The 17910-nt window shown below is 48.6% G+C and overlaps 1 protein-coding gene across 9 annotated transcripts in view; it reads right to left on the reverse strand.

Annotated features, from left to right (window-relative positions):
- The window catches only part of ITPR2 (inositol 1,4,5-trisphosphate receptor type 2), a 4412221-nt gene that overhangs the window by 1619752 nt on the left and 2774559 nt on the right, over window positions 1-17910 (reverse strand). For all 9 annotated transcript variants that reach the window (XM_069628470.1, XM_069628469.1, XM_069628465.1 and 6 more), the window contains one exon: window positions 11701-11821. In XM_069628470.1, coding sequence (XP_069484571.1) covers window positions 11701-11821 — 121 coding nt within the window. The remainder of the gene's footprint in view (window positions 1-11700; window positions 11822-17910) is intronic.

Consider the following 17910-nt stretch of genomic DNA (forward strand, 5'->3'; position numbering starts at 1 on the left):
GGTGACCAAGGACAACACAACTCACCACGAAACAGGGCTGATCCACGACCAGGGGCATAACGGGGGTAGGTATACCCATACTTCACCCCGAACCCAGCAAGCCCAAACGTGGCGAAAGGAAGGAGAAGCAATGAAAAGCACATCAAAGACTCTGTGGGGGGGGGCGGACCCATACACAACCCATAATAGAAAGGAGGAAATCCAAAAGAGTCGGCAACAATAAGCTACCAAGCCGAAATCAAATCGGCCACGCTGCGACCAAGAATGCAAACCAGCAGGAGATATATTGGCAGCAGCCCCGCCAATGCACACGAAGCATATAAAAGACAGATCCCAACCTCCCCCCTGCCCAGATTCAGGCACTGACAAGTGGGGTAGACCACTTAGGACACTGGACAAACACCACCCTTATACTCCACAACCACAGGAGCTAACGAAAAGGGGGAGAAGGGAGAACAGGACACAGACGGCAAAAGAAGTAGACAGGATAAATCAGAACAATGCAAGTGAGCAATCTCAATAGCAGACATGTCCAAATCAAGAGGGAAAGGGAGGCAGACCCCACTACAGAATCAAGCTTCCAGGCAGGACCCCAACATGATTCAGATAAGGACCAGCGACAACCCCGCCAATACCAAGCGCAAAACCCAAGAGGACACATCAAAAGCACAGGAACCGACCCCCATACAATCGATGGCGGCCACAAAGCAAGACATGCAGGTGTGGTTTAGCGACCTCCAAGAGAAATGTCTGACCACAGTGCAGGACCAATTTGCAACAATAAGAGGCAATATGAAGCAAGCAGACCAGGAGTTAAGGACAGACGTGGCCAAAATTGAAGAACGGACGGACACTCTAGAAAGGGTGGCCCAATTTAGAACGGCAATGCAAGGACCTGGAGAACCGCTCCCGAAGGACCAAGATACAAATTAAAAACATGGTTGAAGACAAGGACCTCAAACTCGCAGTCCAACAAGTCTTCAAGGATATTTTGGCAGACGGGGATGAAGAAGAAATCAAGAAGAAATCATGATAGACAGGATCCATCGGGTGGGCCCACAGAGAGCAGGAGAACCGGGAGTACCCCCCTGTGATGCATTGGTTGCCCTATCTTCATACCCCCAGCAGGAACAGATACTAAGGAAGGCAAGAGGGATGGATCACATCAGAATGAATGCAGTGGAAATTCAGCTGTTTCAAGACCTGGCACAAGTGACATTGCAGAAAAGGAGGGAGATGGCGCTGGTGGTAAAGGAGTTGGTAGCAAAACAAATCAGATACAAATGAACGTTTCCATTCGGACTTCTCTTTTCATGGGAGGGCAAGCAACACAGAGTGACCATCGGTGAGGAAGAATACATGTTATGAACATCCAAGAAGAAGCAAGAGAGGCGGAAATGCAAACGGCAAGTGAAGGGCCACGTAGGAGACCATGGGAAGGGAAGACGATACACCAAAAGAAGAAACAATATGGTTACAAGAAAAGATGAAAGTGATAAGACAGACAACCCCCATAAGGCATGGACACAAGATACGTAAAGGGGGATTTGAAGCAGAAAACTGAATGGACAGAAAGAAGCTATAAACAACCAGAAGTTGTGGCCCGGCCGGGGTCCACCACGGGAATCCGAGTGAGACTGTAGGAGTGAATGCAGGGTTTAGGATCCCCCGTGTGGTTAACCCTGAGTGTGTAGAGGGTCAGGAGCGAAGGGCTCCGTGCCTAGCTACTTTAGGTCCCTGGGCCCTCCTAGGGTCAGTTTTTGGGATGTTGGGGGGGGTTTAAAGTTGGGGGGCAAGGGGTGAGGAAAAGGGATTGGAATGGGGGATGGGGGCCGGAAGAGAGAAAGGGGATCGGAGACAGGATAAAAATGGGTTTTACCAGTAGGACAAATCAGAGATGGTGGGACTGAGAATTCTTACGTTTAATGCGAGTGGCCTAAATAACTCAGTGAAAAGAAAGAAAGTAGAAAGTCTTCTCAATAGGGAAAGATGCGATATCATAATGCTGCAAGAAACACACGTCAGGTCCCAAGACAAAGCGACACTACACCTAAAAGGATACAGACAACTAATACAATCCAACGCGATAGATAAAAAAGCAGGTGTCCTGATAGCGCTCGATGATAGCGTGGAGATAAAGGTATTGGACACTTCAGTGGACAAAACGAGTCGATATGTATTGGCCAACGCGACAATCGACAGGCATCCACTTACAATAGCTTCTATATACACTCCAAACACGGGTCAGGATGGCTTCTTATGGTTGAGAATGGGGAAATTGGAGGAATTCGTCCAGGATAGATTACTTCTGGGTCTCAGTGGGGCTAATGGGGAGGGTCCAAGGGATAGACATAGGACCCCTTTTGATATCGGATCATGCCTCCCTAAGGGTGGAGATCTCAATAGCAGGCAGAAATAAAGGGTTATGGAGGTGGAGAATTCCACAAGAACTACTCCACAATCCCATTATGGAGAACAGTCTACGAGAAAAGATAACTGAATATTTTGCTCACAATGACACAGAAGAAGTGGGTCAAGAAACCATCTGGGAAGCCTTCAAGGTGATAATGAGGGGACACAAGATTGCCCTGAAGGCGACCAAGGATAAGCAGAGGCTCCAATGGGAAAAGGAATTCGAGGGGAAACTATACGATATTCAAAAGGAAATTACTCAAAACCCCAGTTATAGGCTAAAGAAGACCCTGAGACACATACAGGGTCAATTAGAAGTGATCTGCATGAAAAGAGCAGAGAAGAGTCTACTATATCTTAAACACTGGTATTATACAAAGGCCAATAAGGCGGACAAATACCTAGCCAGACAATTGAGAGCCAAGCAAAACACCCTAACAATTAAAAATGTTCGCAATAAGCAGGGGAGACACAGACACGCACCGGATATACAGGGGAGGTTTTCAAAGACTTCTATCAATCCCTTTACAAGTCGGACAATCCTGATAGCGAAGACCAAGAAACATACTTAAACACCTTGACCATACCACAAATAACAGAGGTAGCAAGACGTTCCTTAGAGATGGAAATCAGTGAAGAAGAGGTAAAAAAAAGCCATTGCAGGACTTCCAATAAACAAAGCCCCGGGCCCTGATGGTTTCACAGCTTTGTTCTACAGAAAATATGCAGACACGCTGACCCCATTCATGACCAGGCTTTTTTAACTCGTTCAAGGAGGTGGGTAACCCCACACTATCTATGAACGAAGCCAAGGTGTTGGTTTTCCACAAACCGGGAAAAGACCCTTTGCAACCTGGGTCCTATCGACCGATCGCCCTAATCAACCTCGATTCAAAGCTATATACAAACATTCTGGCAAGCAGACTATCACCCCTCCTCCCAAACCTGATAGGACTTGATCAATCGGGTTTTATTCCGGGAAGGCAAACCAATGACAACACAAGGCAAATCATTAATCTGGTAGAGAAGATCAGCATCACCCAGACCGCAGCAATACTACTGTCATTGGAAGCCGAAAAAACATTAAACCAAGTAGAATGGTTGCTTCTTTTCCGCACCCAAAAAACATGGGGATGGGGGAACAGTTCATAAAAATGGTCCAGGCAAACTATAACTCACCCTCCATCAGAATAGCCATTAATTTTAAAGTTACGGGGAGAGTGGAGATTACCAGGGGTACAAAACAGGGTTCCACGATATCCCACTTCTTTATGCCATATTCATGGAACGACTGCTAATCAGAATCCAAGACGAAACCACCCTGAGAGGGATAGAAATGGCAGGGAGGACACACAAGGTAATAGCGCATGCAGACGATATGCTGGTAGCCCTTCCGGACCCAGTTTGTTCACTCCCAGAAGCAATACAAGAATTAGAAAGATTCAGAGCCACATTGGGGCTACAAATAAACAGACAGAAATCTGAATTATTAATATTGGCAGGGGATCAAGACAAGATACGGCGACGGGCGATATCCCTACATCTAAGGATATCAGACAAAGGGATAACATACTTAGACATAACCCTTAAAGACAAGGTGGAACACATATATGGGGGAAACTATCCACAATTACTAGAGAGAATCAAGCGAGACCTTGTGGAACCCCCTAATGCTATCTTGGTGGGGTAGAAATGATAAGTTACTCACCATAGTGACTAACGTACTCTTAGTCCATAGTCCCCTTTCCTCCATACTGTATGGGCGTCCCTTCAAAAAGACGGGAGACTGAACCTTTTTCACCAGAAAAAACCTTCTTACCCTTTAAATTTAGAGGCGCGTGGGGGTGCGGCCCAGGGAGCATGCGCTGCCCTGACTCCACCCTCCGGCGCCACACCTCAGTCCCTATTGATGTGTCGACAATAGATTTAACATTGCCTATTGACACCAGTATTAGTAGGAGGGAGGTTGGTGGGAAGTATGGAGGAAAGGGGGCCATGGACTAAGAGTACGTTAGTCACTACGGTGAGTAACTTATAGTTACTCTTACGTCCCGTACCCTTTCCTCCATACTGTATGGGTGATTACAACTGATTGTAGCCCCAGGGTGGAGAGGAGACCCTCCTTAAGCAAATAGGTTCCTGAGAACCGCCTGTCCGAAAGCCGCATCATATATAGAGCCGGCATCCAAGCAGTAATGCTTGCAGAAAGCCGAGGGAGAAGCCCAAGTGGCCGCCCTGCTTATGACTTGCCAAGGGACATGGCGCTGGAATGCGATGGCCGTTGCCTTGGCCATGACTGTGTGACATTCAGGCAGTGCAGCACTCTCTGTGCTTCGTCCTTGGGATCGGGGAAAACGTAGGAAGGACTATTTCCTCATTTAAGTGGAAAGCAGACGGAACCTTGGGCAGAAATGCCGGGTGTGTCCGCAGGAGTACCTTGTCCTTGTGGAAGGTGGTATATGGCTCAGAGTCGATCAGCGCCTGGATTTCTACGAGCCGAGGTAAGGCCGACTAGTAAGGCCGTCTTAATGGTAACCAGCCTGATGTCCACAGACGCCATTGGCTCGAACGGTTTGTGCGCCAGAGAGCCCAAGAATATGTTAAAGTCCAACACTGGGTGCGGTCTCTTGACGGGCTGGTAGAACCTTGAGTCCAGTAAGATGTTTCTTGACGATAGGGTTGGAGGAGGAGAAGATGCCCTCCTCTGAGTTCCTGTAAGCTCCAATGGCTGCGAGGTATGTGCGGCAGGTGTCCACCTGCACGCCTGAATGTGCGAAGTGCGCCGAAAAGGAGAGCACGTCATCCAAGGTGCACTCCAGGGGGTCGATTCGCTTGGAGTCTGCCCAGTGGCAGAATCTGGTCCATTTGCTTTTGTACTGGGCCCTGGTAGCTTTGCTCCTGGCGCCCTGTATGATCTCCAGATTAGCCTGTGAGAGGCTATGGTGGCGAAGTGTTACCTGCTCAGGTACCACGCTGTGAGGGATAGGTTTCTCTGGTGCAGGTTGGATGACTCTGCCCCCCTGCTGAGCCAGAAGATGTGCTGGGCCTGTCGGGAGGTGAATCGGGGGCACTTCCGAGAGACTGAGCAGCTCTGAAAACCATGGCCCTTAGCCAGCCACCATGGATCTATTAGAATGATGAGGAGTTGGCGAGACTCCTTGATTTTGTAAATTACCCTGTGAATTAGGGGAGTGGGCGGAAAGGCGTAGGCTTTCATGCCGGTCCACTGGAGGTGAAATGCGTCACCCAGAGAGCCAGGGCCCTGACCTTGCCAGGATGCAAACTGGGGGCACATCTTGTTGTGCCAGGTCGCAAAGAGATCCACCTGGGGGTGACCCCACCTGTTGAAAATCTCCTGAATAACGAGGTCGTCTAGCTGCCACTCATAAATGTCCTCTACCAGCCTGCTGAGCCTGTCTACTTCCAGGTTGGATTTCCCCAGGAGGTGGACTGCCGTGAGGTAAATGTCATTTTCCAGGGCCCACTCCCACATGCTGATTGACAGTCTGCACAGAGGAGGGGATCTGGTGCCTCCCTGCTTGCTGACGTAGTACATGTTGGTTGAGTTGTCCGTCTGGATGAGGACAACTTTGCCCCTGAGAAGTGGTAGGAATACCCTGAGCGCCAGCCAGATGGCGTTCACCTCTAGTCAATTGATGTGGAATTCCTGCTCCTGTCGAGTCCAGGTGCCGTGGACCGAGAGATCGTCCAAGGTGGCTCCTCAGCCCTCGAGCGAGGAATCCAGGGTGATGGTGTCCTGCCGAGAAGGCGGCCAGACACAGGTTGCAGTCTCTGGACCACCAATTCAGGTCCGGGTGGAGACATGGAGGAACGTTGATCATCTCGGATTGAGAGCCCTGCTCCTGGTTCCATGAGGCCACGAAGTGCAGCTGAATACTCCTCATCCTTAGTCTCGTGAGCAGAACGGCTAATAAAACGGCTGCCAGAAGACCCAGGAGATGTTGGTACCACCATGCCAAGGTCACTTCTCTGCTGAGGAAGTGGGCGGTGGCCCTCTTGATGGCCGAGATTTTGTCCTCCGACGGAAATACTTTCTCGGAGCTGGTTATATAGCGCCTTATGTACCATTGCTATGGTCTGAAGGCGCTGGTAGGTTGAACGCCCTTGGGAACCGAAGTTCAAGTCAGTAGAGAGAGTCAAAGATGCATGTGAGCACCGGATATGTGTGCAGCTGGTGTGGCATTTGTGTAATAGCTGCTTCTTAGCGGTAGGCGTGGTGGATGAAAGGTCAAGAGTATGTGTTCGTTCTGGCAGGATTTATCCAGACCGATTGTGGCTGCGTTAGGCCTGAGGAGAACGCCTGGCTGGGGGAGGGTGTAACCAGCAATGTTTAGTTAGAGTGATGGGGAGTATGAGGCAGATGTTGGTATAAGAACAGCTATACCGAATGGTGTCATAGTATCGCTGTGTTCTATTTGAGTGGTGGTGTAAAGAAGAGAGTAAGCGTGAAGATGTGAATATGGTGGTTTACTTTAGGTGCTTGAGATCGCGCACACTCCAATAGTTCCATGAACTTCATCCGTTCCATGTACTCCGACTGTTCCGTGCATTACGATCGTTTCAAGCACATGTCCCAGATGAGGCTCAACAATGTCGGCATCTGCGTAGGCTGCAGCTGTGATTTCTTGAGATTGAGCGAGAAGCCCAGCTCGTGCAGTGTATCCATAAGAGCTTGGGAAGTATGGTGCACCGCTTCCGGAGATGTAGCCCTGACGAGCCAGTCGTCTAGGTACGGGTAAATGCGGTGGCCTTGCGACCTGAGGAGGGCCCCCACCGTGTTCGTCAGCCTGGTAAAGACGCCAGGGGCCGAGTTGAGGCCGAAAGAAAGCACCTTGTATTGGAAATGGTAGCCCATGATCCTGAATCGTAGAAAGGAACAATGAGGCTGCCAGATCGGGAGGAGTAAAATCCCAAGCCTCGCTGGGAGGCTGGGACTTCCTGCACTGACTGGCTCTCTATGAGCGACCGGATCTCCGCCAAAAGAGTTAGTGTCCCAACCTGTGGGAGTGGAGCGGAGGAGGGAGGAGAGGCTGGGATAGGAAGGCGGTACCCCGTGGAGACTACGGAGAGGATCCACGAAATTCTGGTGCCAGAAATGTGCATGGAGAGCAAGCCTGCTGCCCACCGGAGACACGTGGACCCGAAGGGGCATGTCATGCCTTCTTTCCCTCGGAGGCTGTCGTTGAGGAGGGGGACTGGAAAAAGCCCTTACTCCCCGACCCCCTTTTTGTTGCTTGTGCCGATACTGAGACGGCGAGCGGTCCAGCTGCCTGGATCTGCGTTCCTGGAAGCCACGGAACCCTCTGTATCTACGACCTCTTTCTGAGCGCTGCTGAGATTGAGTGTACGATTTGGACGTGGTCTTCGTAAGGATGGAAAAAGACTTTGCTGTTTGTGAGCTGTTTTTCTTCTTGTCCAGTTCATCGTCGGCAGAGGAGTGGAAGAGGCGCCCCCTCCCCTCGAATGGTAGATCTAGTATGCGTTCCTGGACATCCGGGTTGAATTTTGTAGCCCGGAGCCAGGCTGTCCTTCTCATGTCCGTGGCAATACAGATGGCACGCCCTGAGGTGTCAATGTGGGCCACTGTGTATTCCATGAGGTCATGTGCGACCAGCTTGGCCTCAGCTAGCCCCGCCTTAAAGCATGATTGACTCTGGGTGGGGAGTTCCGGGAGGAAGTCCGCAATTACCCGCCATAATCTTTGGTTGGCGGCTGCCAGCATGGCATCAGTGTTGGCTTGATGTAGATGTAAAGAGGTGTTGGAATAGAGTTTCTTGCCATACGCCTCCAAGATCTTCTCCTCCTTGCCTAGCAGCGCCACAGAGGAGGAGGCTGAGGACGACTGAGGCATGGAGTATAGTGATGCCGCAGTGTGGCTGAGGGTGGGCCGATAGCAAGAGTGTATCCTCCTCCATCTGCCTGTACTTGGCGTCCAGGCATCGATTGCCCGGCTGGACGTCGTGGGGCTTGAGCCAAACCTTCTTGGCCAGGGCGGCTACATCGGTCTGCAGTGGAATTCCCGTTTTAGCAATGGGGTGTCGCGTGAGGACTTCTGCGAGGACCCCCTCCACTGGTTGCTTGTCGATGGGTTGAGGCAGGCCCAGGTACTCAGCCAGCCCTGCAAGACATTCATGGAAGGCCTTGGCTGAAAAGGGCATGTCGGGGTCTTCCTCCTCGTCCGTGTTCACCTGGGGGTCCGAAGGATCCTGCACTGGAAGAGGAGGAGTAGTGGGAGCCGGAGGCCGGGGCACTGGGACCGGAGCCGGAGGCTGTGGCAGAGGCTGGTACGGAACCGCCTGAAGAGGTTGGGGGGCCAGAGCAGGTGGCAAAGGCTGTGCCGGGAACGGATCTACCTTGACACTCGTTCTTCGCCGAATTCCCCCTCCTGGTGTGGCGGCGGGCGGATGAAGTATGGCACGGTGACCATCTTGTCAAGCTGCCCTCCACGTGCCTGTGTAGTGTTGCTTAGCTCACTGGGCCCAGCCTCCTCCAGGACTCGAGTGTGGGTCATGAGGCCTACCCTGCGCCTCAGGCAGAAGCCTGGTAGGCGGGCCCAGGGCAGTCCAGCACCGAAATGCTAGGCAATTCTCCTCTGAACAAGAGTACCAACAGCAACCACATACACGTGTTTCAGCCTTGTTGGGCATCATCAGTGAGGTGCAGCTGTGCCTCTCTAAGAACAGTGAGCAAGGGGTCCAGGTCAGGATCGCCCTGGTAACCTAGGGTGAGACCCAAAGTAAATTTATGCAAAACAAAGGGGGGTCTGGGAGTCTCTCTACCAGCATGAACACAGCCCAATGACCTGTTCTTGGGTGGATGGCCCCTGGGAGAGACTCTACCAAGTCTTTAGCTCACTGTCCCTTTCACAGAGAAGACATTTCCCAGCATATCAGTCTTTGTCCTGCCCAGGGGCAGTCCAGCACCGAAATGCTATGCAATTCTCCTCTGAACAAGAGTACCAACAGCAACCCCATACACGTGTTTCAGCCTTGTTGGGCATCATCAGTGAGGTGGAGCTGTGCCTCTCTAAGAACAGTGAGCAAGGGGTCCAGGTCTGGATCACCCTGGTAACTTAGGGTGAGACCCAAAGTTAATTTAGGCAAAACAAAGGGGGGCCTGGGAGTCTCTCTACCAGCATGAACACAGCCCAATAACCTGTTCTTGGGTGGATGGCCCCTGGGAGAGACTCTACCAAGTCTTTAGCTCACTGTCCCTTTCACAGAGAAGACATTTCCCAGCATATCAGTCTTTGTCCTGCCCAGGGGCAGTCCAGCACCGAAATGCCAATATAAAAGAAGCAGATGGGTGTATTTATATAATATTCTGTAGTGATCTTCCATCTCTGGGCTCCAGTGAAATAGAGGAAATGCATAAACTCTGCTGTTACTTAATATATATCTTACCACATTTTCCACTCTAAGATGGCGTACTGGCCTTGAGCCAAATAGGTGCTTTATAACCGAGCACCAGCCCCGTCCTCTCTGTCTACTATTTCACAAGCAGAGAGGGTGTGGTGGTTATGACTGGATATTTAAGATGGTTATAGTCCGTCATCCATGTCAAACATCTCGCTTGGAATACGAGACTGAACTACGGTCCCTGGAGGTAAGCTCGCTCTTTTTTTAAACGATACACCAAGAGTATAATAGCGCAATTCATTAATTGGCGCTTTCATCCTTGATAATACAGGCGTAATACATCGATCGCCGCATCCGCGCCCATACATTGCGCGTGAAGTCCCTGTGGCCGCACCACCTATATACTCAATACACGCGGATTGAAGCAAGTGTTTGACTCTCAGTACACAGAGAAAGTCATGGGCACATAAAGCTCAAGCCATTATGAAAGTTTGGTACCAACAGACTCTCCCGCTCTGTTCCCTGCAGATCTGATGGTGCATTGTGGGTCATATAGTCCTTAGCCCGACACGCCGGAATATACTTACCTGCTACACGCGGCCCTGGAAGCCCTGGTATTGCCTACAACAATCATAGACGGTAATAATTAATTTATATACCTGTCTATATACACGCACAAGTGGCAATCATGTACTTATTGACACCGAATCACTGAGTATCTATATGTATTTGCCCACAGTATGGATTAATCCAGATGTCCGACCCTATTGCCAGGTCACACTGACAAGTGTGATCATCTTACCCTCTACACCTATAAAGAAATTGACACAAGGTTAGTAGGATCCCTACTCTCCCATTTATATTGTTTGTGTTGCCATTACCACAGTTATTTTCAAGAGAATATCTCACACTCAGTTCATTTTATCTGTTCTTAGGTCTCAACACTGATGCATAGGTGCCATGCAGATAGTGTAATCGACCCTTTATCTAAACCATGTGCGTCCTGAAGACAGGCCCTGGGACACCACTAATGAAATTTAGACTACGACAGTGCTGTCCCTCGTCCCAGAAACACACCGGAGTGTAGATGCTGTTATACCATGTTTTCAATACCCTGATATGGTCTAATTTACTTGTTACTAACACCACGTAACCATTTAATGCAGATGAATCAAACATGCATTTATGAGAGAAACAGCCAAAAGTGTTAATTTAAAGTCACTTTTCTGTGCCAATTTGTCAACAATGTGCGCATGTATTGTTTTTTTTATATGTCTTTTTATAGTAACTGTCTGAGAGATAAAATTAAAATATGTTATTTTTATATAATGTCCTTGGTCGAAAATGTAATTTGATGATATTAATTATATCAGGTGGAGTAGTTTATCATACAACTATGGTGTGGTAGAGGTGGGTAGCTAGGGGTGATCGTTTTTCCTGTTCTAGACGTTTACTCCTCTCACACCACAGCCCCCTTTACAAAAAACAGAGGAAACCCCTTGCTCAAACTATTTTTCTACTCCTCTGTTAAAGGGACAGTGAGCTGAATACTTGGTTGAGACTCTCCCATGGGCCATCCACCCAAGAACAGGTCAATGGACTGTGTTCGTGCTGGAAGAGAGACTCCCAGACCCCCCTTTGTTTTGTTTTGAATTGTGTTTGGATCCCTGTGCCTGGATAATAGACTTTAAAAATATCTACAAACACCAGAGATCTTCTGAGGGGTTTCAGACAGCACTCCTTCAGAACGATGTGACTGGCTAGCACTTTATAAATGAGACAAGATAAGGCATCTAATATTGAGTCCGGATTTTCAAGAAGTAATGTATTCATACAACATGAGCAGCCAGAAAAAGCGACATTTTTAAATATGCAAACAAATAATGAACCGTTTGGCGTGCACACCTACCCACTTCAGCCAATGTCTTTATGCAGGACTCCACGGAGGCTTTCTGCGATTGGTTCGGCCAGGTACAATTGTAAATTCTAAAAGCCGATTGCAGCAGTTGGATAAAAATTGGTTGATGCGTCTGAAAAATAAATCTTACTGTCTTTAACAATCCCAATATATTTCTTTAGCTTCAATAGCACTTGTCGTTTCAGTGTGTTTTTTAAAAACATTTATTTATTGTTTCTGTATTTTAGTAATCATATACATGTAAGAAGGATGCACATCCTACCAATGAACACTGGGCTTGGTTAGGATTCGGATAGACAATATACCTGAAATGCAGTTAATGTCTTGGAATCAAGAAAATGCGGCGCAACATAGATCCGAATCCCGATCCCGCACTTCGAAAACACTCGCTACTTTTACGCGCGTTATAAATGAGCAATCAATAAAATAAAACCTGGATGGATAAACCAAACTGGCGTGAGCGTGAATACTACGTCTACAGTTTCTCATCTGCAATGAGCAGGACTTGATTCAAACATGTATATTTGTTATCAGGGATCGGTGTTCCACTACTTTTAGTTTTTACTGTTAACAGCTCCACTACTTTCTGCTACCATTTTCACCATTCCAGAACTGTTCTTTGTGAAGTTAAAGCACACTTCCCCCCTTTAACACGCATATCAGTTACAGATAAAGTGAAATCTGTTTCAACTCAATTGGCTGTCAACCAGCATGACTGCACCCCTTGAAAAATGTGTTGCACATTGCTCCCTTCCTTCTTACTCTGTCCCCCGCCGCAATCACAGTTCCACTACTTTTTTGGTACACTTCTTCCACTGTTTGTTATGAATTATTATGATATACCTGCCGCATTTCTTAACTCTCACAACAGCATTTTCTTTTTGAAAGCTTTATAAAGGGTGAACTACAGTTGGAAACCAGGCATCGGATCGGAACACTCCACCACACACCATGTAGAACAGAGAATGAGCTACCACGCAAAATATACTTAAAATCCTCTTGTGACATTACCATACTTGCCAACATTCTGTGATGTTATGTTATGTTAGCAGTACTTGTATAGCGCACAGTCACCAATGGAATTGGTCCCCAGGCGCTCTGGCGGATCTGCAAACAGGGAGGGTGGGTAGGGTTAGTTGGGAAGAGGGGGAGAAGGAGAGTGGGAGAGGTGGTGTGCTGTTGGTAGCTTCAGCTCATTATACACCGAGTGCTGGGCTTTGGTGCTAGTATCGGATCGGGCGAAGGCCTCGAGTGCTGTGGGTGAAGTTTATGTGTTGTTGATGCAGTGTGGTAAAGTACGTGCGGATTGCTGGGAGAGAGGTGGTTGTGGGGTTTGTGTGGGTTTAAGTATGTGGAAGATTGAGGATTGGGTTAGTGGGGTCTATATCCTCATTCAGGTGCTTATGGTTCTGTTACAGTTGTATACCTGTGGATTGGGATGTTGCTGGTTCCTTGTGGGCCGACTCGCTTTGGTAATGTTGCGCTGATCCAACTGTATCCTATTGAATATAGTTGGGATTGGTAGATGCGTCTGAACCTAATCTTTCGGTGTGGGACTGGGTGGGTAATAGCTATTCTAAGGCTATCTAGTGTGACCCTGGTTGGTTAAGGCTTTGAATGGTTCAGGGTCGGAGCCGTGTTGGTGTGTTGTCCTGGTGGATCCGTATTGGTGAGCCTGTGTATTCAGACGTTCGTATCCTTCTATCCTGACTGGTTCTTTGGTTTCCGTGGGGTGAACATCCTTGGGACTATTGTTAAGTTGTAGTTTTGTGTGGTGGGGCGTTGTGCTTCCTGATTGTGTATTGGTGGGCAGTGTGTAGTGATGAAACATTCTCTTTTTCACCCATTGCATTGGGGCCCGTGGTGCAGTGCTTCCTTACCCCCTCCGTATTTTGTCCTTAGGGCAGAGGCAGGGGAGGGTAATAGTTAAGGTCATGGTCCTCTTGATGATTTGTTCTAGTCTTTCTATCTTAGTTTGCTATGTTTACTTTCTTTGATCGTATTGCTGCTGTGTCCCGTTTGGACCTTTAGTATGTCGTGGGATGTTTACCTTGGCTTTTCCCAGTGATTCATCGGTATGTATCGCGGTCGCTCTACGTTCATTGATGTTTTTTGTTATGTCGATGCCCCTGTGGCCAGTCTTTCTAGTTATGACGTGAAGAGCCAGGTTTTGAGTAATTTCCTGAATAATAGGTGTTCTCTTGTGTTACGTATGTATTTTAGGTGGTCTTTCCAGGTGAAAAGATGTAGGACTTTTGAAGTTTCAAAAATAATAATTCCCATAACAATGACATCACAGGAAAATACTAAATATACATTGTTGGCAGCATTGAAGCATTCTAAAATACAGAACTCATCAAACAGCACAATATGGAAAGATGTTCAAATGTTAAAAATGTATAATTCTGAATGGTAACTTAACACCAAATTCAATTACCTAACTTCACAGAAGGTAATCACACAGAGCTGGTAGGCAATGTTTGCCACTGCTCTGTAGCAGCAGCCTAGGCAGTACATATTTCTTTCAAGTTGAACACTGAATGACATGGTGACTGATACCCCTTCAGTCTGATAGGCAGATGCTGTGTGATGGTGTCACACACTGCCACTTGCCTTCACTGGTGGTTCACCTAAGGGTTGTCCCCGCAAGAGTGCGGGACAGAGTCAAGTAGCTGTCAGGTCTGAGCCCAATCAAAGTAATCACCCACCAGTCCACTGTACAGACAAATTAATGTGTTGCATGCTTTGTTCTGGAGCCTGCCTTAGAATCACATAAATTACTTGCCACTGTAAAAATCAGTAGGATCTGTCACTGAAATCTGTAGGCGGTAGTTTTAGGCAGAATCATGTGCAGTGCCCTTAGGGACCACTACACAAATTAAGACCACACGTGGTAATACAAGTTCACCTTTGGTACAAGCCTGTACTACTATGTTAAAGTGGTAGCAAGCGGAGCAGCCAGGCTTATCTCAAGAGTATATGAGCAGTAGCAGAGATTACACAAAGGGACCACAATTACTGTGACTCAAGCAAACACTGACTCAAGGTTTCAGGTAAAAAATATAAGTATATTTATTTTTAAACCATCTGTTATAAAATACAACACTTCTATAGATTCAAAACCACACGTAAAATACACTACAAACAATCAATTCTATGTTTTGACGGACCAGTGTTGTGAAACAAAAGACGCTACCGAGAATACATATGCGATCACTTTTTGACAGCTCGGTCGTATGAATGAAACACGTATCCGCGGCGAGAAATGTTACCGGGGCAAAAACACACTTAGCACCTGGGCTAACCAGAGAGAGTTGGGGGCAAAAATCATAGGCAATACTTTTGTCAGGGCAGACAGAATCAGAGAACACTCGTTGACAGAAATACAAGAGTCAAGAGGCCAGAGCCAGTGTCAAGTGGAACCGGGTCCTGTTGTCGAGGATCACTGTGATGCTGGAAATGCATCGGAGGGACAGGGCCTCCGTATACTTGTCCTTTACTACCTTTTTATCTTGTGTTCTGTCGTGTTTACCGTGCAGGAGTTCATGTGGGACTCCTAGCGTTGCAGCTCTCTCTCTTTTGGTTTGGTGAACAGACCCATGGGATACCCTTACGGCACCCATGGGTGGGGGTAGAACCTTGTGCCCCTAGTGTATGTTTTTGGGCACCTGTGGGTGGCCCGCAGAGCAGGGTATGGGCTGGTGGCAGCTCCATGCTGAATTTGACAGGTGCTCTGAGTATCCTCCATTTTGGGATACCCAGGCCCTGCCTTTGGAATCAGTTGATTCCTGATGGAAAACAAGATGGCCCCTGTGGCCTCTTGCTTTCTATTGCTTGTTACCTTGTTTTCCCAAAGTCCTGGGAAGCCCTGACTCTGTCCCTTCCCCCTGACTGGCTGTTGGGTGGAAGTTCCCTATATGGTGTTGTTGTGAAGTCCAGTCCAGACTGGCTGGAGCCTTCCCAGTGACTGTATGTTGTGGGTAAACTCTGTGGGTGGGACCTGAGTGAATGGAGTGTGTGACCAATATGCACTTCTTGTTGTGGCTGTCTGGTTTCTGGGATGAGAGACAAAGACTGAGACAGTCCTGCCCGAAACTGGCCTGAATGCAGTGTGCAGTGTTGAATGGCTGGGTACTTGTCCCAATCCACATTCCTTGTTGTGAGTGTCTGAGAGGGGGGGGAGAATGGCCTGAATGCACTGTGTGCCTGATTGGGATTGGCTGACTGACTGCATGAATGCCCTTCTGTATGATTGGCTGCTGAGTGTGACCCAGCAGTGTGGATGAGAGACAGGATAGTATATCTGGGGACCTCTCACCGCTGGAAATTGTTCAGAGGCTGTGTCTACACTTGAAGAGTAACTGGAACTGCTGATCCTCGACGCCCAGCTGGAAGAAGAAGACTTGCTGTTGCATTTGCTTTGACCTGATCTGAAAGCTGCCGAATTCGTCGAAGACTGATCCGAGAGAGGACCTGTTGAGGCGCCCTCTTCCCATGCTCTGAGGGACCATCGAGCACCGCTAACCTTCGCTGAAGCTCCCTGGATGTCAGACCCTCGAAAGGCTGCCGACCGGAGACGGGACCGCCGAGGAGATCGAAGTGAAGCACCCGAACTTCGCCGCCGTCGAAGTCCATTGCCGTCGACCAGGGTATTAGCCCTACCGCCGAACTCCCCGGCGCTAATAGCGCCGGATCACGAGTTTGGCGGTAATGTAAGTCCTCATTCCCCACTGAGCCCATTCGGGAATGCTCCATTCCCCATTGGGCTCAATGGGGAATCTACGCGCTAATACCGCCAGCGGATTTCCCGCCGGCGGTAATAGCGCAAATTTTCAGCGGATTTCCCCCCAGCTCAGAGCTGGGGCGAAATCCGCCGAAGCCCTGATTCGGCGGACCCTTAAATCCGGCGGTAATAGCGCTACAGCCAGATTTAAGGGTTACCGCCGAAGTCGTGATGAGGCCCTAGGGCTGAGCTGATAGCTGCCCTGGTGGACTACCAGACTGATGGTTAAACTCTTGATGAGGGGGGGGAATGCAACCAATAAGGACTCTGCCCCCGGGGGTTCTACTGAATCTGTTTCTGGGAATGCCATCATTCCCGATGCCTCTGTTCCAAACCCCAGCACTGCTCTTCAGGGGGAAGCCCTGAAGACTGAACTTTTAAAATTGGAGCTACAACGGGAACAGTTAGCCTTTCAATACAAAAAGTTGGCAACAGAAGCTGAGTTGAAGAAATAGAAGTTGGCACAGCACGTGATACTCAAAGATAGGGACACTGAGCATCACAGAATCCAGCTAGAGAAAGCTAGAGTGGAGACTTCAGCTAAACCAGCTGAGAGTGGCAGGTCCCCAGCCAACAAGTTTATGAAAGATTTGGTTGGTGTGTTTGTGGAGGGTTCTGATATCCTCCAATGGATTGAAGCATTTGAAATGGCTTGTGCAATTCATGATGTTGACAAAAGAGATTGGGCTAAGTGTTTGTTAAGCAGAGTGCCTCAGACTGGGTATGACTGTATTCTGAAGCCGAGTGTGGAAGACAGGGGTCAGTATGAGTGTATGAAATCTTCTTTGATTGCCAAGTTTGGCAAGACACCTACCCAATACCTTAAAAGGTTCAGGGAATTTAAGAAAAGAGAGAATGTGTCTTGGGTTGACTGGGTGAGTGCTGCGTACATGAACATGATGGGGTGGATTGATGTTACAAGGTGAAAACCTTTGTTGAATTGTCCCACCTGTTGTTTTTGAGCATTTTTCTGAAGCCTGTTCACCACAGCTGCATCAGTATGTTGCTGACCAGAACCTATTGGATCCCTTTAAGCTGGCTAGGTTGGCCGACAAGTGGGTCTCCCACCGGGTGTCCCCTAAGGACTCCAGTGGGAAGGACAAGGACAAAGAAAAGGTGGCCTCTCAGAAAGCTGAGGAGTCCCAAAAGCAGTCACAGTCGGGTAAACCTAAACCCTCCTCTCCTAAGACCCAAAAATCTAGTGGGGATAAGTCATCTGTGGGTTGGAATAAGAAAAGTGGTCCACCTGCGGCAAAGCAGGCTCCCAGTGGTTCCAGTACCGTACCCCGCACTCCCGGCACGTGTTGGGATTGTGGGGCTCTGAATCACAAGAGGGGTGACTCCAAGTGTAAAGGTAAGGCACTTGGAGTACAGGCTGTCAGCCTGACCTACCCTTACCCCATGTCTGATGTGGAAGC

The sequence above is a fragment of the Ambystoma mexicanum genome, chromosome 12, assembly GCF_040938575.1.
Source record: "Ambystoma mexicanum isolate Mex_15411 chromosome 12, UKY_AmexF1_1, whole genome shotgun sequence".
Classification (NCBI taxonomy): Eukaryota; Metazoa; Chordata; class Amphibia; order Caudata; family Ambystomatidae; genus Ambystoma; species Ambystoma mexicanum.